Genomic DNA, 24,000 nt, shown 5'->3' on the forward strand with positions numbered 1-24,000 from the left:
TATATCAAATTTCATTAAAATCCGTCAAACATTACTAAAGTTATCGATCGGAAACCAGATGTGTAGTTTTTCGCATATTTAATGATCTATGACCTTTGACCTTTGACCTACATACTCCGAAAACGAAATTAGCCTGTATTTTGATATCATGTACCTTCATATCAAATTTCATTAAAATCCGTCAAACATTACTGAAGTTATCAATCAGAAACCAAATTTGTTACGGACGGACGCACGGACGGACGCACAGAAGGACGCAAGGCAGCGTTACTATAATTAATCTACATCTGCACAGTTCAACTTAAGTTGATGCAGTTAAAAATGATTGAGCATCCCATTTGGCTTTTCATATATAAGTCATTTGTAAAGTCATGCGTAACTTTACGAACAGCTTTATGAAACACCCCCTTGGAGTACTGGTTAAACATGATCTGAAATGTTCATATCATGTGAATAATATTGTCAAGCGAGCAAGCACAAAACTATACATGCTCAGAATATTAAACAGATTCAAACTTCCAGCAAATGATCAAATTTGTCTACTGTTCTTACGTTCGGCCCATGGTAGAATACTGTGCCCCTGCTTGGCCCTCTGGGCTAACTGAAAACCAAAGTAATCAGATTGAAAGAATCCAAAAAATGAGCATGCTGCCTTGTGCTTGGACTGCACTACTGTTCTTACTAACATGCTCTAAAAGAATTGGAACTGCCCACTCTCAATGAATGACGAGAGAAACTAGCATTGAGTCTGTTCAAAAGATTGACCAGCCCATCATCAAACTTTCACCACGGGCTTCCTCCATTGCAATCAACTTTACATTGTTGATCATTGCGAAATGGCCAAACCTAGTCCGAAGTCTTAAAACGGAGTGCTTCAAAAGAAGTGCTCCTCCTCTACCTCATCATGCTCTTGAATTTAAATTTAAAGTAAAGGGGGAGGGGGATCCATAAATAAATCTGTTGTGCATCATACTTAGGTAAAAGTACCCGCAAAATCCCTTTATCCTCGGTTTAATGCGTTTATCTTGTCATTTTTGTCAATTATTTTTTGTTAATTAGTTTATTATATGTACGATTTTACACCCCATTCAAGCCCTGCTTAACAATTTGATACAATTTATTGACCAATTTGAAGGTTTGTAATTATGCAATATTTTTTACTCTTTTTAATACTCATACCGTTGATTAATTATATTCTCTTTTGAACTCATCCTAAATACTTTTGACTTTGAATTAAACCAAATTATTGCTATATCTGCCAACAACCCAGAGGCAAGAGAGGGAGAGAGACAAAGAAGGGGAAAGAGAGGGGGAGGAAGAGGACAGATAAAATGGTGGGACCGATGGACATAATTTAATTTGATCAAAAGTGCAATTTACTTCTCTCCATGAATTATGTACTGCGAGCATCATCTGGCTTTTGGATATTCTTACCATTTTTAGTATTGTATTTTATGTATTTCTAAAACATGCTTGTAAAATGTGAACAATTCAGCCATTGGCTGCTAATCATATGTTTTTTAATTATACAACAAATAAATGAATTAATATTAAATACCCATTCCTAAAAAAATGCATGTCTGTAAATACCTGATGGGTTTGCAATTGAAGGGGAAGTCCACCCAGATATTGGTAAGTTGGTTTTAATAAAAGCAGGAAAGGGAGAGAAACAAATTATTGGAAGTTTGAGCATCTTCAGCACCTTCTGCTGTCATCACATACTGACCATCCTCTCAAACATCAGAAACCGAGTCCTCCCCCGCCCATCTTCAAAACTCATAACTGTCACTGACCTGTTTTTCTCATTTTCTGCTTCTATTCAAACCAAGTTAATATCAGGGTGGACATCCCCTTTAAATTATAATACTTATAAATGTTTGTAAGATATCAAACTTACCACATCTCTATGTACACCTAGTCCAGTGAATATACAACCTGCTATTGTGTGTGCTGTCATTAATGGCTGTATTGTCAGATATGATATTCTACCCCTCAACAAGGCTGCAGTGTCTAGGTCCTGACTCTCAAAGGATACATCAACCAAGAAATTCATATTTTTTTTGTCTGAGGTGCCACCCTGTAACATGCATTTCATGACATGCTTGGCAATGGTTTTGTCCCGTGATACAGTGAAGTACAGGAGATACCTAAACTCTTCCTTTCTAGGCAGCACTACTTGCTCAATCAGCCTGTTGAATTCATTGTGATCCAATTCATACAGGGAAGCAAGATGGACCGCAGCTATGTACTCCTGAAATAGTTTGTGTGGAAAGAAGATAGTAGACTGCAGGAACATACTGCTCTTATCATACAGGTTAGATGACAAATTTTTCTCCTGAGACAACACCCCTACTCTGCAAGCTGTTTCAATGGAGTCTGAGCACTGTGCAAAATCACCTTCTTTGAAACTAAGGGTGTTTTCTTGTAGCCCGATGAAAGCAACTTTGGCAACTGGTTCCATGAGCTTCTCAATTTGAGAGCGATAGGCTTGGAAAGATGGGCTGTCTAAATCTGTGATATTTTTCTGAGCATAATGCACCTTCAAGAATTCAAACATTTCATCAAATATTTGAGAAAAAGTTTGTAATGACTTCAACTTTTCTTGTTTTTTGTCACCAAGTTCTCTCCACATAAGACAGAGCATAGCTATGTAGATAGGAAACGGGGCCATATTCTTAGATATGATGACATTGTCCTTGGTTAATTGGATAAGCTGATCTGCTTTGACCGTATCTTCAGGAAAGTACTTGTGAATGTAAACCTCCACATTCTCCTTGCTAAAACCTTCCACATGAATGAAAGTGTACAGCTTCCTCAGACTATCATTATCTCTTATCTCTGTGACCTTCCATGGGCGACTTGTCACCAACACCGGGCAAGTGGCAAGTTCATCTGAATGAAGAATGTCTGTAAGTGCAATGTCACCTCTCTCTGAAGAACTTCCACTTGCCTCTGCACTGTTGACTCTTGGCTGCAAAGTGGCACTTGATGACTTTGGCTGCATTGACTTTTGCTGCTTATTCTTGTTCATCTTTGATTCTGATCTTGCCTTGGTTTGATCAGCAGACTTTGGCTGGTGACATTCAGACTTTGAACCAGCTTCCCCTTCCTGTACAACCTTGCCCTTAAACTCATCTAATCCATCAAACGCAATGAAAACATGAGTTGGATTTGATCGGATGTACTCAGTGATCTGGCAGGCTGTTGCTGGGTTGTCCTTGGAGAGATACGACTTGGCAATCTCACCGATCGTGTATTGTTTGGCTTCACGAAAAGGGACAACAAGTACCCACACAAACTTTGGGACAGCAGGACTGTCATTTATCCAGTCCCAGGCAATCTTAGCACAGAATGTTGTCTTTCCAGCCCCAGCCTCTCCCTGAACCATGATCCGTTTGGGGAACTCTCCATTGACTTCGAGTTTAAAGAGATCACTGTACTCAAGTGGTCGCTTGCGTTTTTTCCGATATTCCTCTTCCAGGACAAGGTTTGTGTACATGTCTGTGAATGGTACAATGGAATCAGGGTCGAGAGGATCATGTCTGATCTTACAGAAAGCTGTCCGGTACTTGAATTTGAAATCATCTGCACATCTCTTGATCAGGTCAGGAGAAAGTGATTGGGTCTGTGATCCTGGCCTTGTAACAGGTGCACCTTTAAAAGTGTGATAATTTCTTCTGAATATCAAAATGTTTTTGTTTAGGATATTCATAACATTATACACATGAACATAAAAACAAATTTCTGATGTATTTATTGTTGTCAACTTTTCAAGATCAAATGAGAACAGATAATAACTTATTGTCTGCACATCATACATATATATACTATTGTTGATGCATGACATTTCTGTTTGTTTTCTTTCTTATTTATCTCAATAGAATTTGTCTTTAGGTATGAAGGTATATACATATGTCTATATATGTATCCATCAAGTAACATGTCAATATCATTAATTTCCATCGCTTAACAGTATGGACAATAATGATGAACCATATAAAGCTTATATTTTATAGCTCAAAGAACAATTACACTCGAAATAGAAAGAAATGAGAGAAATGTAGATTTCCTTTTGTTTTGTACACAAAAATCAGAAATTATCCATTTTGGGGCTAACATTATAAGGTCACAAAAGATAAAACGACTCTGAAATGGTACAATTTTCATAAGCTTGGTGTCAAAAGATGAGCATGACTTGAAAAAAATGGTCAGAAAGTAGCTGGGCTTGAAATGCCAAGAAATTTGAATGATAATCCTTGTACAGCCTCATGTAAAACTAATTTCATCATCTCCCTTTAATACACAAGTACCAAGTGAATGGGTCTGTAGCCATGTATTAATGGCCACAGCCCATGAGACCGACAGCTCACAAGACCGACAATATCTGTCTAGCGAACCATCTGAAAAGTTGTTAGAAGGTCCATGAGACCAACGACCCATGGACTGACAACCCACAAGACTGACATGTTGGTCTCGTGGGTGTTCTGACAACTATTTTTTTAAGGGTTTAACAGACCGGCAGTATCAGTCTCATGGGCTGTTCGTCTACTTGGATGTCCTGCTATAAAATAATCCCTATTTGTACCAAACGAGGAAGTGTCAAATTAGTGTTTGTTGGCTGCCTGCAAGAGCAATACATTATCAATGGCAGTAAAGGCCTTCTTGCAAGCAGCCGACATGATTCTTTTTTTATTCTCACCTGTCCTGTTTGGGACTAGACTGCCAGCAAGTAGTTCGCCAGAGAGGGACCCTAAGTCACTTCTTTCTAATTCCTCTGCAAGAAGAGCCCTGATGTCTGTGTCTGGAGGCTGTTTGTCTCTCCATCTTGTGAAGACTGTCATCAATGCATCACTGGTATTTAGGCTGCGTTCCTTGATTTGCCCAAGCTCTGCAATGGAGATGTCCAGGTTAATGCCCACTTCTTGGTAGTGGCTAGGTTCAATTTGCTTGGACAGCTTTAAGAATTCCTTTTCACTGACAATCCTGTAATTAAAAACAAGAGTTTATCAAGCATCTCTTAAGTATCTCTTAAAGCCCTTCTTAAGTGTTGGGAGCCCCAAATTCACCACTATTTGGAGGCAAAATTTCACTTAAATTGTAAAGATTTTCCCCCAAAAAAATGTGTTTGAAGACAAATATTGATTTAAAAAAAATACATAATTTAGGTTTTCTGTTGTACGCAAAGAACCTAGATTTTGTATTCTTTAATCAATATTTGACATCAACACATTTGTTTTTAAAATCCTGCAAAAATGTGTTTAAAATGACATCCCTTTTGACATTGTGATACAATTTAAGTGAAATTTTGCCATCAAATTCTTGGGGCTCCCAACACTTTAGAGGGGCCTTAAGTGTCTCTTATTGTGTTGTAACCCCTACTATATAATTCATTAAAAGCACCTTTCTTCATACTTTGTAAGTTTAGTTCAGTTCTTGATGAGCTTTTGGGCAAAACAGACTGTACAACTAATTAACTACATGGTAGAATAAAAACCAACCTACAAATATTTCCTACAGTTGAGCAATGTCAGTAACTGCAGCTTCACGAGCATACCTATCTGATTTTATTGAGCTACATGTACTGATGATATTTATTCAAAGGTATATTGAAGCATACAGACACAAGAATATACCTCATTGAGCAGTGCATTTGAATATGGAAGAAAAATTGGCATGCATGCAGTGGTGTTATGGCTTAATAGTAAGACAAATACTTAATATCCCTACTGCTCATTACTGTTGCAATAAAGAACTGGAAATAAGCTTCAAATACATATAGACTGACCTGTCTGGTCCAGGGTTGGTTTCAACATCACCAGATCTCATCAGGAGGATCATGAGCAGATAGAGAAGGCAGAATCCATCCATGGTGCAAGATGTTCTTCTCATTCGACAGAAACTCAGTCCGCTGGAAAGGTACATGAATGATAACCCCAGCAAGACATCCTGTAATTGACCATAAAAAAGGGGGATTCTAGTTACTATGCATACTAAAGTGACATGTATTTACAGTGTACATAAAATGGATTACTTTTTAAAACTTTTTTTCCTTATCCAAACATTTGCCTCTTGACTTGACTTGTGTGATTTAATACTGAACTATATTTAAAGATAAAAGGGGCTGAAATATATGGGGCCCCAAGTGTAACACATGTGATTCTGTCACAAAATCAATGTTTTATCACAAAAAGCAATCTCATCAAGTGATTTTGTGATAAAAATCAATTTGTGAGATTGCTTTTGTGACAAAATCAAATGGTGAGATTGATTTGGTGACAAAACATTTATTTTGTGACAGAATCACATGTGTAACACTTGGCACCACAGAGAAATGTATTATATTTGGGGGGGGGGCGATGTACCCATGTCTGACAAAATATATATATATTTAAAGGGTTTATGATTACTAGTAAAAATAATTAAATATCTTATTGGGAATATTCTGATTATATAGGATGTGTATATATATAAAGAAATAATATTATGGGAATTGACACAAGAGCATGGTGATGTCAGATACAACTGTAAATGGGATAATTTATAGATTTGAACAACAGTGACAAAACACACTTGCACTAGATCTCGGGAGGGGGGGGGGGATGCTCCCCCCAAAATTCTTTCTCTCTTAAATATTTTTTTTTTTTCTTTGACAGCCAAGGCTGTGAGTCGGTGTGTTTAACTGACCCCCAGTACATTAAAGTCAAATTTTAAATGAAAATCCAATCCTAATAGCTAATACTGCTCTTACAGAAAGCAGAAATTTTGAATAACGAAACTGGTGAAAGTTGAAATGAAATTGAGTCAACTCAATAATAAGAGATTATGAATGTTTGAAATATGAGAATACTCAATCTATGTGAATCTCAAATTTGTAATTTGGTCTGTGGATTGTGTCAACTCTTCTGTTTTTACGTACAAATTTTTTTCTTCTCCTTCTTATTCTCCATTGGGGCACGTCTCATAATATATTATGGATAGCACACCATCATAGGTCGTTTTTTGAAAAGTTGAAATTTTTGTCATTTTGATTTTTGAAACAAATTGTAAAGTTTTAGGTCACTAGGTCAAAGTGACATTACAGATTTAGCCATATATGATATATAGCAGGGGCGGCTGAGCGTCTTCCAAAGTGAGGGGGGGGGGGGGGGGCACCAACAAAGGGAAACCCCCAAAGTGAACACACCATTTTTTAGACATTGAACTATACCCCTACATCGTCATGATTGTGATTACACTACCAGGAATGACATCAACATTTTTTCTCTCTTTATGTGGTCCAAGATACTGCTTAAGCAACAAAGTTTGCATTTGGGTGTGACGGTCTGAATATCAATATTAATATAAATATTAATATTTATATTTATAGTAATGTTTTTGAGCGAGAAAGCAAAAAATTTAAGATTTGTGAGGTCCCAGTGCGAAAAATTAAATCATATAAATGAAGACAAAAAACAACTCTGATAGAATTTTAAAGCACAGTCTAATATAAAAGAAAGACTGAATAGTTCTTTTATAGGTAACATGAGCATGCGTAGCGAGCAAGCTATAATAAATATTAAAGACAAAGTCACTTTAAATTAGGGGTGCATGTTATGGAGAAAGGAAAAGTAGGCACTTATCAGAAATGGGGCACTTCTTGCACCTGAAAAGGCCTTAACAGAGATGAAAAAAGGCACTGGTGAGAATGGAAATAGGGAATCTGTTGAAGGAAAAGGCGTGCATACCATAAATGCAAAATGAGCCATCGATGGTCTGTTTTACGCTGTGGCTGCTGCGGTCCAGTAAACTTGATTGACTTACAGTTGCAAGTTGCAGGCAACTTCAAGATATTTTCACAGTACCGGCCCATACCAATTTATTTTGCAATGCATTGGCACAAACTTAGATCAAGATCTATCGGCAAATGTTGGTTTAGCAATTTATTTTCCTATTCATGTCAACAATGCAAGATAAAGTTGTCGGTAAGATGTGTTGAAATGTCCTGTACCATAGTGGTATAGTTATTGTACCGTTCGTAGTCCCATATGTGCAAAATTCGTGCTGGTTTTGACTCGATTTTTTTAATTTTTTTTTTACTCTTTCGCTGTAAAGGCCGCACCCCGACTTTTGATATTTTCTCTTCCAAAAATACTGCGGCCTTTATGCCGGCAAATACGGTATTCTGGATTTTCAGGTCCTAGAAATCTCCAAAAACAGAATATTCTGAATTATTCGTAAGGGTTGGCAGGTATGGTATTGTGTGCACATAGCTTAGCGCAGCGGCCTAGTCCGTGTGTGTGTTGACCTCGAATCAAACTTTCATTGACAGGTGTATAATTTCATTTTGAGACAGAGAATTTATTTTACTCAAATATAAAGTAAAAGACTTGCAGAAATTTGAGTACCGTACTGCAAATTTTGTGAAAATAAGAAAATTACAGCTTTAAAAAATCCAAACAACTAGGATCATTCTCATTTTGTTTTCTTCGTAACATTGGATAACAAATTTCACAATGTCCAACATATACCCCATTCACAGTGGCCTCAAACATCGCGACAGCAGCGGGACTGTCCCGCTGCTGTCGCGGTGTTGTCTTCAGTGTGAAGGCTCGGACCCGTTATAAACTATCGCGGGATAACACCGCCTCGCGATAACGCCGCGACAAACTATCGCTAGGGACAGTCCCGCTGCTGTCGCGGTGTTTACTCAGTGTGAAGGCTCTCCGCTATAACACCGCGACAAACACGTGTGATTTGTTTACTTACCTATCACTGACCTCTTTTCTCCAGCAATGGGGAACATAAAGTGAAATAGAAATAAAGTAACCAGTGGATTCAAATTGATTTTATTATTATGCAGATATTATAATTATCCAAATAAAAATATTTCACACTTCAAAAAATTAAAATATTCTGACTGGAAGCAATAAAAATGCTAGTTTTTTAAAAAGTAATATGATCGAGGATACAAAAAGTACAGCTAGCGCGCGCAATTTCAAGCAATCGAAAACCCCGCGCTGAAGTATTTCCGGTCATATCGGGGTCACTCGCGGGTCATGAGCCATGCATACACGTGTTTGTTACGGAGGTAATAAAAATCACCCGCTGCAGCGTGAATGGGTACATGATATTTATCCCGCTGCTGCAGCGGGATAACTTTTCTACTGTGAATGCATTTGTAGCGGTGTTATGGCGGTGTTATGGCGGTGTTATGGCGGTGTCGCCGCTCCGCTACAACGCCGCTACAAATTTCAAAACCACTGTGAATGGGGTATTAGACAGATAGAATAACATTGATAATTTAGATTATTTAGTGCCAGGGTGAATATGACAATGACCCGGAATATAATACCATGATAAAAATTCATCAAATGACTTGTAATACTTGTCCACCTGCACACCCCCAGTATAGTACGATAATACTCTGTAAAAGGTCTGTACTCAAAAGGAAGAAGAAGAAGTTCTTTAAAAAAAAAAAAAAATTGGGGGGGGGGGGGGGGTCGTACCACGCGTTTTTAATTTCTTGGCGAGAGGCCTGCCTACTGCGATATATTTTCAGTTCTAAAACATGGCACTTCATTTCGCTCAGTTTTCACATATTAAAGCCCCTCTGCACTAGTTTGGCATGGAGGGATTAGACCTCCCTGCAAGGTCACTTGTAGGTGGTTATCTAATCAAATCAGCTCTCAATTAACATGAGCAAAAGGGCATTATGGGGGATCAAAGGGTACTGCTTAGACATTGCTGGCTGTAAAGAGGGCGCAAGTAGCTAAAAGTAGTGCAGTGGGGCTTTAAAACAGGGTAACAAGAATTTAACAACGGCAATATTTACGAGCTAATTAGAACAACTCTTATTCTTCAATTTGATATTTCAATTATTTCATCTGGTGGTTTCTAAAGCGAGATTCTACAGTATACCGGTAGCTGAGACTCTTTCGTAGTGGTTTACCGTAAACAAGTTAGGTTTAAACATATGTAAGGCTTCACAGACAAAAGCTTTCGCACCCTTCGTAATGTACCCTAGCCCCAGGTTTTTTTTCCTAGTTATTTTATTCTTCATTATGTTGTAAAACTCTGATGAAACCAAAAACGACAACAATGCCTGTAAAAAGATAGAAGGATAAATACAAAAGTCTGAACTCCAAGCTCGACTATACACTCAGCTCAACCACTACAGCAAAGCACAGAGTCAATGCTACATGTAATGCGTATTGACCTCTAGCACTGCATACTCGCTGAGAGGCAGGTATAACACACAATACACACACCACACTCTATTGGATACCAATGTAAAACCGGTGTGGCTGATCGGCAAATTTGACCCTAGACTTTCAACTTGAATTTTTAAACTACCGGGTATTTTTTTTAACATCTTCTTCTTCTTCTTAGTTGATCCCTCCACTGTTTTGGAGATTCCTGGAGTCCAAATAAAGTAAATGTTTAAAATCCGACCAGTTAGAAGCTTTGGAGAGTCTTAGAACGAGAAGCTTCAATTTTGTGTAGGAAAAAGAGCGATAGTAGAAGTAGGTTATTATGATTTTCGGAAGGCAGGCATGGATGCAGGGGTAACAGAGTAGTAGGGGTAAATTGCTGTGGGTCATTATCCTTATATAGGTTTAAACAGATGGGATAATCCATGAGGCATTCCTTGACTTTGCTGATGAAATCCTGACGAAGATGGGCCAGGTATGAGCAGACTCCAACAAAGTGCTCCACTGTCTCATCATTGGTTTTACAAAGGGGGCATGTAGAGATAGGTGATTTCTTAAGCGTGAAGAGACGGCATTGTGTCAAGTAGGTGGATGTGAGTAATTGGGCTCTCACTATAAGGGCTCTTCGGATGGGAGGAGATGGTGCATTCTTTGTAAGATGGTAAGATGAAAAAATGGTATTTTACTCATATTTAGGTGTCATATCAATTGTCACTAAAGTACCGATTTTGAGTGAAATCACTCAGTTGAGTTTTGTACAGTGGTGTTTGAAATGTTGAGAATCAATAAAACAGCTTTTAATACACAGCCAGGATAGTAATGCAGATATGTGTCATTGTGGGAGATCAACAGCATTCTTGCAGACTCTCGGTAAACGTAAAATAAAATAGACCCTACTACACAAACAGCAAATTACGAGTGACACTGTGCGAGAATGGGTCAACAATAAAGAGCAAATTGCCTTATACTATAGAAGGTTGACAAATGTTAGTTATAAGAAAAATAACCCCATACTCACCAGATGGTTATTTTCTATGACTATATCGTGGTTTTGGAAACCACTCGTTCATCCGATATCCGCATGCACAAGCTTGTTTACAGTTAAGCGCTACTACTGATTAGGCCTACAGGCTAACCTCTGACCTGTGGAGTGGCATGGCCTGTTGGCCGATGGGAAGAATTCAAGAAAAAAAATTTACTGTGCGGATCGGATCCGAGCGAATGGTGGTTTCCTATTCACGCAAGTGTCATTTCTGTCTACAGCCTGGGCAGCTTGCATGGATGATGGAAATCAAGATTCTACGTCAATAGCGAGAAATTAGCTGAAAATAAGACTGTGACATCGGGATCGTCGCGCACGTTATGCATGCCACTACTGTATTTGTCTATGATGTCCACGACCGCGCCTTATATCGTGCGGGCGGGCGGCGAATTTTTTTTCCGTACTCGAGAGAGCAAAAATCCCATGTGCGCATGCGCGTGGACTTATGATTTCTCTGCTACTTCCCATACGAAATGTACATGTATTCGCATGTACTGTGCACGATTCGCGTTCTACGAGTAAACGATGGCACAGTAGTCTTCAAACACAGACTCTGATTTGCCAGTTTGACAAATCAATATGCGTATGTGTCGCGATGTGCTTATTCAAGTCTGTGTAGTTGTATGATTCAGACCCAGTAGTGCATATGGAAATACATTGCAACTTGTATAGAATGGTATAGTAGTCTGCAAGCACAGACGCTAATCTGACAGTTTGACAACAACACTCATTTGATGGTAGAGCTCATGTACGATTGTATGCTAATTAATAACTTTTTAATTCAGGCCTACATTTAAAATTAAGTGGTGTGGCGTGTATGGGTGTGTGTGTGTGCTTGTGCTTTAATAAAAGAGATACTTGTAACTTATACTAAATGTTGTTATCAATTTTAACATAATAAATCAATACAAAGGACGGAAACTAGATAAAAATCACAATTTTATTATTCATTCGACCATTGATTGCACTGACCATGGACCTACTACAAATGGACACTGATCGGTACTATAATATATTCATGCACCTGATTCTGTCAAAAGTATAATAATGACATTCCAAACATGCTTCCAGGCTTTGATCTCATCACGACCGCCGCCAGTCAGTCATAAAAACCCCTAACTGTGCCTTGAAGAAACAACAAAATGCCTGCGCAAAATAAACTGAATCGCTTAAAATCACGGAAATGCATGTGCAGTTGTGGAGTACATATGAATATTGACGTATATGAAGTTTTTAATAGGAAATTAGAAGTAGTTTACAAGAGAAACCTGAAAATTTGGCTGTAACATAAAGATTTTAAACTTCATTTCAAAACTTATCCTATCCATTTCCAAGGAATAGAAGGTGATAGGACAGTAAAGGACATGTATTTTTCAAATTCTGGCAGGTCCACATGTATGTCCACCAGTGTCCACTCCTTTAATAATCAATCTAATATCACTCAAATTGTCATAATTTGGGGTTCACTGCTCCTCTAACTGGTCTTAAGTCACGATACTTTTCCTGGAACTACACTGGGCACTGGCCCAGCGAAAAGTATCTGAAGAAATGTAAAAGGTTCTTTTGTCTGTGATGATGCGTGATTACATAATCGACATTGTCCCTTCGAATGAATGTCCTTATCAACATACACATTATCAGGTGACGGTGGTCATGATATGATTAATGAAAGACTCTCATTATTAGTCCATCTGTAGTAGGTCCATGCACTGACAAAAGAGTTATTAGACCAAAGTTAGAAATATTATTACAGAATGACGGTTTTGAGAAGGCCAATAAATGACCTTATGGTGTGTGGGTTTATCATATATAGGCCTACTATCGTTTGTTCAGAGCCAGAAGTGCATTCGTTGTGTTAAGAGTTAACATCCTTCTGGCTCTCAGCAGACCATGATTATAAATAAAAGTAATACAGAGAGTGCGAGCATACTGGAGGGAGAGCTAGAGAGAGAGAAAGAGAGAGAGAGATAGAGAGAGAGAGAGAGAGAGAGTGAGAGAGCAGTGGCACAACACAGAAAACTACGAAAACTTGAATAAAAGCACTACTCAATACACAATAGGCCTATATTATTCTGTCAAACTGTCAAAGGAGAGTCTGTGCTTGCATACTACTATGCCACTCTATAAGTTGAGGTGCATTTCCAATACACGCACCAGTAGGGTCTGAATCATAAAACTACTCAGACTTGAATAACACTATTTTGTCAAACTGTCAGATTAGCGTCTGTGCTTGCAGACTACTATGCCACTCTGCAAGTTGAGATGCCTTTCCAATACACGCACCAGTAGGGTCTGAATCATAAAACTACACATATTTGAATATAAAGCACTACTCAAGACACTATGTTGTCAAACTGTCCGATTAGCGTCTGTGCTTGCAGACTACTATACCATGCTATTCAATTTGGGATGCATTTCTGTAAGCACTAAAATGTCTGAATCATACAACTACTCAGACTTGAATACTAGTACTATTGCTACGCACGATATATGCGTAATTGTTTTGTCAAACTGGCAAATCAGAGTCTGTGTTTGAAGACTACTATGCCATCGTTTACTCGTAGAACGCGAATCGTGCACAGTACATGCGAATACATGTACATTTCGTATGGGAAGTAGCAGAGAAATCACAAGTCCACGCGCATGCGCACATGGGGTATTTGCCCTCTCGAGTACGGAAAAAAAAATCGCGGGCGGGCGCGCGCGCTCTTATAATTACCTCATTGGGAATCCCCTAAAAATGTATGTGTGTGTGTGTGTGTAATTGGGTTTTTACAGACGTGTATCAATCAGATATGATTATTTACGTCTGGGGACCGACCTTTAACGTCACCATCCGAAAGACGTGACTCAGTTTCGAACCTGCGCTCTCGGCTGAATTAGTTTGTAACTTCCACTGTTAGCTGGATTACAGGCGCACGCCACAACGCCTAGTTGTACTGAGCGAGGCGGGAAGATTCGCCGGCAATTCGCTCGAAGATGTCGTTGACGAAGCTGTTCATGATGACCATGGCCCGACTGGAGATGCCGGTATCTGGATGAACCTGCTTGAGGACTTTGTAGATGTAGATTCCATAACTCTCCTTCCTTTTCCTGTTCCTCTTCTTGCCACCGCTGGGCCGAGGGGCCTTGACTGCCTTCTTGGAGCCTTTCTTAGCAACTTGAGCTGTTGGAGCCATGATGAATTGATGAATTTCTGGTCTGTAAAGATGCAGCGAAACGAGTAGGTATGGTTGTTGTTGTTATTGGCGTTTAGATGGCGCTCTTCAATCTTGACAGATTATCTGCGCCACGGCGTTCCTTCTTTGAATTTGGTGCATGTTCATCTTGTCGAACTTGATCTCATGGCTCATTTTTTCTGATGGGGGGTCTCTCTTTCCAGACTTCTGTTTTCGAGTTAGTAGTTGGCTCACCTCTCTCAGCGAATTGCTACTGTGCAACTTTTAATTATATTTAATTTCCCTTCACCCCTTCACCATTAGTCGTGATTTTAATCATAAGGATGTCATCCTCGATGATATTCAAACATTTCAATCATAATCACAATATACTCACAGATGAAACGCACTAGATCTAGATCTATACAAAAATTCCAAATCTGTTTTTAGCTTTAATATAATCTAAGATGACTCTAAAATCCGATAAATTCCCTAATAATTTTACTAAATCTATCGTATTACATTTCAATCGTCTTTGCATTATCCTTCTTTCTCTTTTATAATAACAAATAATATTAGTGAACATTTATAATGCGCCATGTCTGTCAAAAAGATGACACTCCTGGCGCAGTGGTGTGGAAATTGTATATACGACCATCAAGTAATTCAAGAAAGAAAGTAAAATACACTTAAGTTAAAGTTTATATTTCTTGCATTGTAGTAAAAAAAAAAAAAAAACGCTCTATAGTTTCTGAAACCTTACAATGGATACACAATCCATCTTCATGTTGATTAATAATGTGCTGATAATAATTTAATTTGCACTTCCCTAGTTTCAACTGATGTATTATTACTTTCTCCTTTCTATTAAAACCTTGGATATTTTCTGTTTTTGTGACATATGGCTGAATTCGCCATGCCAATATGCGGTTATAGCTATTAAAAGGGGTTGAATAGCTGAATGAGATCAAAGACATATTTGTTGTTGCTGCAAGTTATGGTCATTGGTCACAATCTTAATCATTTTTTTCTCATCTGGTCTGCCAGTTTTTATGTGCAATCTTTACTTGTTATTATATTTTTCATCATGTTGTAAATTGGAATGGTATAATTACGTTGTTAATTACATAGGAATTATGTGGTGGAAATGTCCCCGTTCCCTGCTTCTTCAGTCAATGACAAAATGTTTCCCTCCTTTTTTGGAGGATATCTCTATTATTCATTTAGAGTAGGCTACCCCTATAGGGGTTCTCATTGAACTCTTTGCATGAGTTCATTTCTTTTGTGTTATAGTGCTGGCATTGGTGAATGATATATATATATATATATATATATATAATGATTTTTTTTTTTAAAGGTAGGTTTTATCTGTAAAAATTTACATCTCGCTGGTATTACCAATTTCTGGTCAAATTATCGAAAATGCTTTTGAATATTCAGATCTGTGTCATTGATGGAGATTGGTGTGAAAGATAGAAGACACACAGGAAAAGAGACAAAGAAAGTATGAACTTCCGTTTCACCTCAAAATGCAACATTTTTCCGCTCTAAAGGGGCAAGGAATATATTCCCTCCCGGACTGGTCAATCTGCCCCCTCAAATGTTAACAATCAAGTACAGCATGTTTTAACCAGGGTGCCGCAAGACATCTAGGGGTGCCCTAGATAAATGTTGTTATATATTTTTTGATAAATGTTGATGGAATAACGTCGATTTCATGAAACCCGAATATTAGAAACATCTACAGTTTGTAATTCACTTGGAAGTAGCATTTTGAAGATTATAAAGAGTCTTTCTTCCTGACTCCCTTCGCTCGCTCGCAAAGTTTAGAAACAGGACGACATGTGGGCACCGAGGGGCTCGAACGTCCTTCTATTTGACAGCAAGGTACCCAAATATATCTTATATTTTTAATATGTTTCCCACGCTCATTCGCTTTACTCGCTTGCCGACATTATACCAGCATAATTATGGGCAATGAGATGGCCGAATATCCTAATATTCATGTATCGAGGGGACCGAATATATGAGTTTGTGTACATTCATCGGCGAGGTGCACGCATACATTATCATATGTCTATTATCTAATTTGTTGATTACAAATTAAATATTTGCCATTTTTAAAATTATCTTTTCTTAATATAATAATATAATAATCTTTCTAATTTAGAATCATATATGCCCGTTTGTGTGCATATGGCAAATGACGAGTGCCAGAGAAATGTAAAAGGAGCGTTTTGTGATGGGTTTGGGATTGGGGTGGCGAATGGCTATTTTTAATTTTTAAAAGGGTGCCGTGACAAACAAATTGTTTAAAAAACACTGATCTAGTAGACTAAAGACTGTTACCCCCCCCCCCCAAGACTGAGCCCGCGCTACGTCACTGGTTCTCACAGTACATGTTCATTTATAGCGGCAAGAGGGCAGGGGGGGGGGGGACGTGGGTAGCAGGGAAGATGTTTTTCCCCTTTCTTTTTATTTCTTACAAATCTATCAACTCCTATTTATGATTGTGATTGTTATGTAATGTTGTGCTACTTTGTCATGTTATTATATCTTGTTATTATATCTTGTTATGTTATCTTGAAAATGGAAGAGATGAAAATGAATCTTAAAATGGTTAATAAAATTGTTCCTAAGTCTATACTTTTAGCAGGAATACAATTCAGTACGTCTTCTTTTCTGCTGGTTGATGTGACGAGCAAAATATTTCCTTAAAGGCATGTTTAACAATGTTTTAACATGCATTCTGGTGATACTTACTTGTAGCATCTTTTATGCCTTTCATAAATAGTGAGGATGAAAAAAGAATACACTGGTAGGCAGCGCAACCCTACTTTCCCAACTATATTATATTTACAGTAAAAAAAAAAGCCATATCGGCAGAACTGTTTGCTTAATACCCACATAATTATAGGCCTCTTGTATTTGCAAGATCCAAACTTGACTTGACTTATGGCTGTTACTTCATCAATCCAGAAAGTTAATATTACTAGTACTATTATTATCATTATCATCACTATAATTATTGCTCTAACCATCAATTTTCAGAGCCTATAAGTAAAGAGCTTGACACTTAATTGGGGAAAAAGTAGAATTCCCTCAACTAAAGAACCGAAATTTGTCACGGAGTGGCAGGCGCGGATCCAGGATTTTCCAATAAGGGGGGGGGGGGGGGGGGGGGGGGTGGCGGAAATTTGAAAACTGCGCAGACAATTTTTTTCAACTCAACATACCAATACTGACAAGGACATATTAGAAGCGCTATACAAGTAGCCACTATTATTATTATTATACCGGTACAATTTTTGACATTTTCGTCGGGGGGGGGGGGGGGGGGCTATAGCCTCTTGCCCGAAAAAGTAATTTTCTGGTTTCACAATTCGGCTAGTGAGCGAAGCGAGCGAGCAAAAATTTGAGCATAATATGTATTTTGTGAAAGTGTTATTTATCACCAAAATAAACGAGAAAAGATATCAAAAATTAATATTCGGACAGCTTGCTGCCCCCCCCCCCCATTACGCGCGAAGCGCAGAAGCCTTGATGTTTCATGAAATTATAAGAGAAAGAAGAGGATTCGATGTACCATTTTCGACTCTTAATCCTTGTCTGAATTCAGTTCGTCCCCCTCCCGCGCGAAACGCGGAAGCTTTGACCTTTCATTAATTCGTCGCTGTTTTCACGAAGTGACGGTAGTAAAAAAAAAAAATTGCATTCACTTTGCGTTACGATTTTCCTCACTACCGTCACTTTGTGAAAATAGGGACGAATTATTAGAGAAAGAAGACGATTTGTTGTACCATTCTCGACTCTTATTTCTTGTCTGAATTCAGTTTCCCCCCTCCCGCGTGAAGCGCGGAAGCTTTGACCCATTCATAGTTTAATGAAATTCCTAGAGAAAGAAGATGATTCGTTGTTTCATTCTCGAGTCTTAATCCTTCTCTGAATTCAGTTCCCCCTCCCGCGTTAAGCGCGGAAGCTTTGACCTTTCATAGTTTAATTAAATTATTAGAGAAAGAAAAGGATTCGTTGTACCTTTCTCGACTCTTAATCCTTGTTTGAATGCATTTTTCCCCCTCCCGCGCGGAGATTGGAAGCTTCGATGTTTTATTAAATTATTAGAGAAAGAAAATGATTCGTCGTACCTTTTCTCGACTCTTAATCCTTGTCTGAATTCAATTTCCTCCCCCCGCGCAAAGCGAGGAAGCTTTGACCTTTCATTAATTATTAGAGAAAGAAGACGATTGGTTGTACCATTTTCGACTCTTATTACTTGAATGAATTCAGCCCCCCCCCCCCGCCTCACGCGAAGCACGGAAGCTTTGACCGTTCATAGTTTAATACAATTATTATAGAAAGAAGATGATTCGTTGTTCCATTCTCGACTCGAAATCCTTGTCTGAATTCAGTTGCCCCCCTCCCGGGCTTTGCGTGGAAGCTTAACGTTTCATTAAATTATTCGAGAGAGAAGACGATTCGTTGTACCATTCTCGACTCTTATTTCTTGTCTGAATTCAGTTTCCCCCTCCCGCGCGAAGCGCGGAAGCTTTGACCCATTCATAGTTTAATGAAATTCTTAGAGAAAGAAGATGATTCGTTGTTTCATTCTCGACTCTTAATAGTTCATAGTTTAATAAAAATTATTATAGAAAGAAGATGATTCGTTGTTCCATTCTCGACTCTAAATCCTTGTCTGAATTCAGTTGCCCCCTCCAGCGCTTTGCGTGGAAGCTTAACGTTTCATTAAATTATTCGAGAGAGAAGACGATTCGTTGTACCGTTCTCGAATCTTTATCCTTGTCTGAATTGAGTCCCCCTCCCCCTCCCGCGCGAAGCGCGGAAGCTTTGACGTTTACTTAAATTATTAGAGAAAGAAGACGATTCGTTGTACGGTACCATTCACGACTCTTAATCCTTGTGTGAATTCAATCCTCCACCTCCCGCGCTTGACATTTCATTAAATTATTAGAGAAAGAAGACGATTCGTTGTACCGTTCTCGACTTGTCAGAATTTTCAAAAATGTTTCTTTGTCTGCTCCTTTTTCGTCCTGTCCTCTTACTGCCCCTACCGCCCCTGTCTACGCGCCTGCTTTAAGGGGAAATTAAACAATCATTGTGATAGCGTCATATCATAGTTTTGTGTTATCGGGCGAGGGCCGGGGCGTAGCGACCAAGCGAGATTTTCCAATGTTGAAATTATGCATTCTAGAAAATCCCTATAAGGACAATATGTACGTTCTTTCCGCTTTATTTATATTTCTTAATTTCCTGGGGGACATGCATGGGTGTCGATCTGTCATTGATACCTATTGTTCAGGGGGGGGGGGGTGATCTATTCATTCATCCCCCCTGAACAATAGGTATTACGTAAGGATCGACACCCATGGGGACATGTCTCCCTATCGGGCCAAGGATTGCTGCCCCAGTCCATGATTACTACCAACATGAGTTCAAATACAAGCCCAAGCGAGTTGGTATGAGCTGAATCCAAATGAAGGGCAAAATAAGAGTTGTGAAGCGGCCCTATCGTTAATTTAAAATTTGACTGTTGAGTATTATCCAAAATATTGTGCCCTTTTCAAATTTCTCACTAAAGACTAGAGTGATGACCTTTGTAACACAGGGGCTGTTTTTTAAGTTTAAAAAAGGCTTTCTTCATTTTCTTTTCTCCTTTTTCTCTTTCTCTCTGTTTTTTTTCTCTTCTTTCTTTTCTCTTCTCTTTTCTTTTCTCTTCTCCTTTCTCTTCTCTTCTCCTTTCTTTTCTCTTCTCCTTTTTTTCTTCTCTTCTCCTTTCCTTTTTTCTCTTCTTTTCTTCCTCTTTTCCTCCCTTTTTTTGCGCCGCCAATAGGGGGGGGGGGGCGCCACTGGAGTGGTCTTTTACGACTTAAGTGAGAATATTCATTTCCATTATACAATAGTAAAAAAGATTATAAATAGAGGATCAAGGAAACATACACGCTAGTAGGTAGTTTTGGGAGGTAAATTGCTTTGTTTCTTGTCGTTTTTGTTAAATATCAGTGTAACATACACGATGAAGATGTTCTTGTCATCTTTATGCCTATTATACCAATTATTGATACTGATTTCTTTTTACCTTGTTACTAAATATGAATAATTATAGCAAAGATAATTATAGTCACTGTAACAGGGATATTTACGAACAATAAACGATAAGAGTCAGTTTCTATTTACAAGTTAAATACTTAGTATAAATCGTGATTTTCCTTTATCCTAATCTGTATTAAGAGGGGCTTTCACACAATGTATCAGAGCCCAGCCATTTCTCTGTAGAGGAGTCACTGACGGCGGTATTGAGGTTGAGGGTGTCAACCTCTAGAAAATTCTTGGCGGCGATGCCTTCGCGCTGGGCATCATCCTCGGCTTGGAATCGTTCAGCATCCTTCATCATGCGTTCGATGTCGTCTTTGGACAGTCTCTTATCATTGGAGATGGTGATTCCATTGCTGCAGCCCGTGATCAAATCCTTAGCAGTGACGGTCAATATGTCATTGGCGTTAATGTCGAAAGTGACTTCGATCTTGGGGACGCCATGAGGAGCAGGTGGTATCCCGGACAACTCAAACTGGCCGAGGCGATTGTTGTCCTTGACCATAGCCCGCTCTCCTTCAAACACCTGTATAGAGACGCCTAGTTGGTTGTCCGAGTAGGTAGTGAATCTCTGGGATACTCTGGTTGGCACCATGGTGTTCCTATCAATGATACTTGTCATCGAGCCAGCCGCTGTCTCGATACCAAGAGACAGAGGAGCAACATGGAAACAGGCAAAAACTTGTATCTCGGACACAGTAACTGCGTGCAATGCGGCTCCGTGGGCTACAACTTCTTCAGGGTTTATGGACATGTTGAATTCCTTTCCGTCCAGGAATTCTTGAAGAAGCTTCTGGATCTTCGGGATCCGTGTCGATCCGCCAACAAGGATTACTGTATCTATCCTCTTCTTATCGATCTTGGCATTCAGCATTACTCTTTGGACCGGCTGCAAACACTTTTCAAAGAGATCTGAACACAGTTCATCGAATTTTGTTCTGCTAATGCTAGTGTAGAAGTCAAGGCCTTCGAAAAGAGAGTCAACTTCGATACAGCAATGAGTGCTGCTTGATGCACGTTCCACTGCTTTACGAAGGCGGTGTAGTGCTTTGCAGTTAGTCATCAAGTCTATCTTGTTCCTGCTCTTGAATTCCTCAACGAGATGGTTGACGAGTCTGCTATCGAAGTCCTCTCCGCCGAAATGTGCGTCTCCAGCCGTCGTCAGTACCTCGAATATCCCATCTTCAATGACAAGGAGTGAGACGTCGAATTCACTTCTATCGAGATCGAAAACAAGAACATGCAGTTCACGGCCGTCAGACTTCTCATCGAGACCGTAGGCGAGGGCGGCAGCGGTGGGCTCGTTGATGATCCTGAGGACGTTAAGGCCAGCGATCACCCCTGCCTCCTTGGTCGCCTGTCGCTGGGCATCGTTGAAGTAAGTAGGAACAGTGATGACGGTATCGGTGACCTTCTCGCCAATGTAGGCTTCTGCTGTCTCCTTCAGCTTCGTCAGAACCATGGAGCTGACCTCTTCTGGAGACAGTGTCTTGGTTACACCAATGTGCTCTACCTGCAGCATCGGCTTGCCGTCAGTGTTGATGACGGTGAAGGGCCAGTGTTTCATGCCTGACTGTACAACCTCGTCATTGAATTGTCGCCCAATCAGACGCTTGGCATCGAAGATTGTATTCTTGGGATTCCTGAACAGATACAGAAACAGGAAAATAGAATTACCTATCACATAGGCAGCTAGGCCACCATACCATGTTCTGGTATTACTTTGGGCATATCACAATTTTTGTAGTTTGGAAAACAATGTGCTTCTTTTGCAATTTAGGGGTGCTACGGCATTTGCTCTGGCAACAATTATCTGGGCTCTGCTTTGCCCAAGATTTATAGGCAGGGCTTGGATAGCAGTTTGTTTGAGGTTAGGTTTACTACTGTATTACAGGGGCAGATCCAGGATGATTGAGGGGAAGGGGCGAAATATCAATATGGAAAGTGCTCAAAATAGATAGTGATCGACTCACGGATTTACGACTCGTGCTCCTGTCACAATTGCTCTTCGGTCCTTTTCCTATATCAACTGAATTCCTAACTTCAAAGCATGAGCGAAATGTTCATGGAATTTTCTGTAAGTTCGTTAGTGAGGATATTACCCCCTCCCCCTCCTCATGGGTGGATCAAGGATCAAACGTGCACTAAATCTCAAACCACTTACTTTGACATCTGATTCTTGGCCTCCTCTCCAATCAGTATCTCCCTGTCTGCATTGAAAGCAACGCAACTGGGTGTGGTCCGGTTTCCATAGTCATTAGGAATGATCTCCACCGTCCCATTCTGGAAGACTCCTACACAGGAACATGTTGTCCCCAAATCAATCCCGATCACTGGTGATTTTCCTGAAGCCATTGTATTTTATTTTATCTCGAGCTATCTGGTTCCTAAAATATCAACTTTGAGGATGTCCAAAATAAGCGCTACCTACCGCAATCAATTTGGAAGTGATGTATGGGCTAAATACCCCGATATATTTCTACTTCGTGATAATTTGCAGAATCGTTTGTTCTGAACAGTTTGATAGTCGAAGCTTGAAGTAAACTTTGACGAAGCGTCGGAAGCGACGATTTTTCAAATTTGCAAAACGTGTGTCATCTATTTGTCTGCAGGCCTTCGTGTGTATGACGTTATGAACTAACACATCGACGTACTGTCAATCGTATATAGAAAAGTATAGACCTCATGTGTGACCAATGTGTTCTGCGTCTGAAAATTACTGACAAAATTCACAGCGTTTATAATTTTATTTGATATAGCGAGCTGAATAGGCATATATCATTGTCCCTTGGCTAGACTACATGTAGTAATTGATGTGTAAAAGGAGACTGTGTGTTGTATAGTGGTCTATGATTGAATTCATCCGATATATCATTGTTCGTTTGAGCGGATTTCCAACCGTGTGCTGTTTTCATTGTAAACACGTCACTTCCGATATACTAGAATATTCTCGATTGAGACAGGAAAAATAAAAACAATTAGGATGTTCCCATTTCTGTGATATACAGTAGAGCGTAAGGTATATAATATAGAGAGAGTATAGCGCATGCCCAAATCCTCCACGTCGGGATCCTTGTAGTAGAAGGAGTAAAGGAAGAAAGAAAAACACAGCATAATATATCAAACAACCGTCGACATCAACAACAGTAACATAAGGAGTACTATTTTATTAACCCAAAAGGTGTTGAACATCATCCGCATTACACAAAAAGTACTTTCTCAAGAAGGTAGTCTAATCGAATTGTAAACTCGTGAGCACATAGTTAGCACTATTTTGTTGGTCCTCGAAATTTAAAAAATCGCACCCCCCCCCCCCCCCTTGAGCGCCAGGGGGGGGGGGGGGATCTCCAAAATAGGTAAAATGAATGTGTTTTTACACGTTTTTTTCCCAGGGGGACCACCGATTAGAAAATGCGGAGAGCGACAAAGATAAGGAACAAAATATCGACAAGAAAGAAAAAGGAGAAGAAAGGGTTCAAACAAAAAATAGTTCAGGTAACTA

At 39.3% G+C, this 24,000-nt stretch overlaps 3 protein-coding genes across 4 annotated transcripts in view; all 3 read right to left on the reverse strand.

The window, feature by feature from the left end:
- The window catches only part of LOC105440264, a 60,503-nt gene extending 49,142 nt beyond the window's left edge, over positions 1-11,361 (reverse strand). For both annotated transcript variants that reach the window (XM_030978007.1, XM_030978008.1), the window contains exons 1-4: positions 11,209-11,361; positions 5,786-5,946; positions 4,700-4,983; positions 1,898-3,654 (exon numbers count right to left, since the gene is read on the reverse strand). In XM_030978007.1, the coding sequence (XP_030833867.1) occupies positions 1,898-3,654; positions 4,700-4,983; positions 5,786-5,922 (2,178 nt within the window). In that variant the 5' untranslated portion in view covers positions 5,923-5,946; positions 11,209-11,361. The remainder of the gene's footprint in view (positions 1-1,897; positions 3,655-4,699; positions 4,984-5,785; positions 5,947-11,208) is intronic.
- Positions 11,362-14,162: 2,801 nt separating this feature from the next.
- On the reverse strand, positions 14,163-14,455 carry LOC115921484 (histone H2B.2, embryonic-like). Its single transcript, XM_030978983.1, has one exon. The coding sequence runs from the start codon at positions 14,409-14,411 to the stop codon at positions 14,163-14,165; it is 249 nt and encodes an 82-aa protein (XP_030834843.1). The 5' UTR covers positions 14,412-14,455.
- Positions 14,456-20,356: 5,901 nt separating this feature from the next.
- Positions 20,357-23,621, reverse strand: LOC752076 (heat shock 70 kDa protein IV-like). Its single transcript, XM_030978009.1, has 2 exons — positions 22,663-23,621; positions 20,357-22,141 (listed from the first exon to the last, which is right to left on the reverse strand). Exons 1-2 carry the CDS (start codon positions 22,851-22,853, stop codon positions 20,632-20,634), a joined length of 1,701 nt encoding a protein of 566 aa, XP_030833869.1. The 5' UTR covers positions 22,854-23,621; the 3' UTR covers positions 20,357-20,631.
- Positions 23,622-24,000: the final 379 nt, after the last annotated feature.

Source organism: Strongylocentrotus purpuratus, unplaced genomic scaffold, assembly GCF_000002235.5.
Source record: "Strongylocentrotus purpuratus isolate Spur 01 unplaced genomic scaffold, Spur_5.0 spur5_scaffold_1, whole genome shotgun sequence".
Classification (NCBI taxonomy): domain Eukaryota; kingdom Metazoa; phylum Echinodermata; class Echinoidea; order Camarodonta; family Strongylocentrotidae; genus Strongylocentrotus; species Strongylocentrotus purpuratus.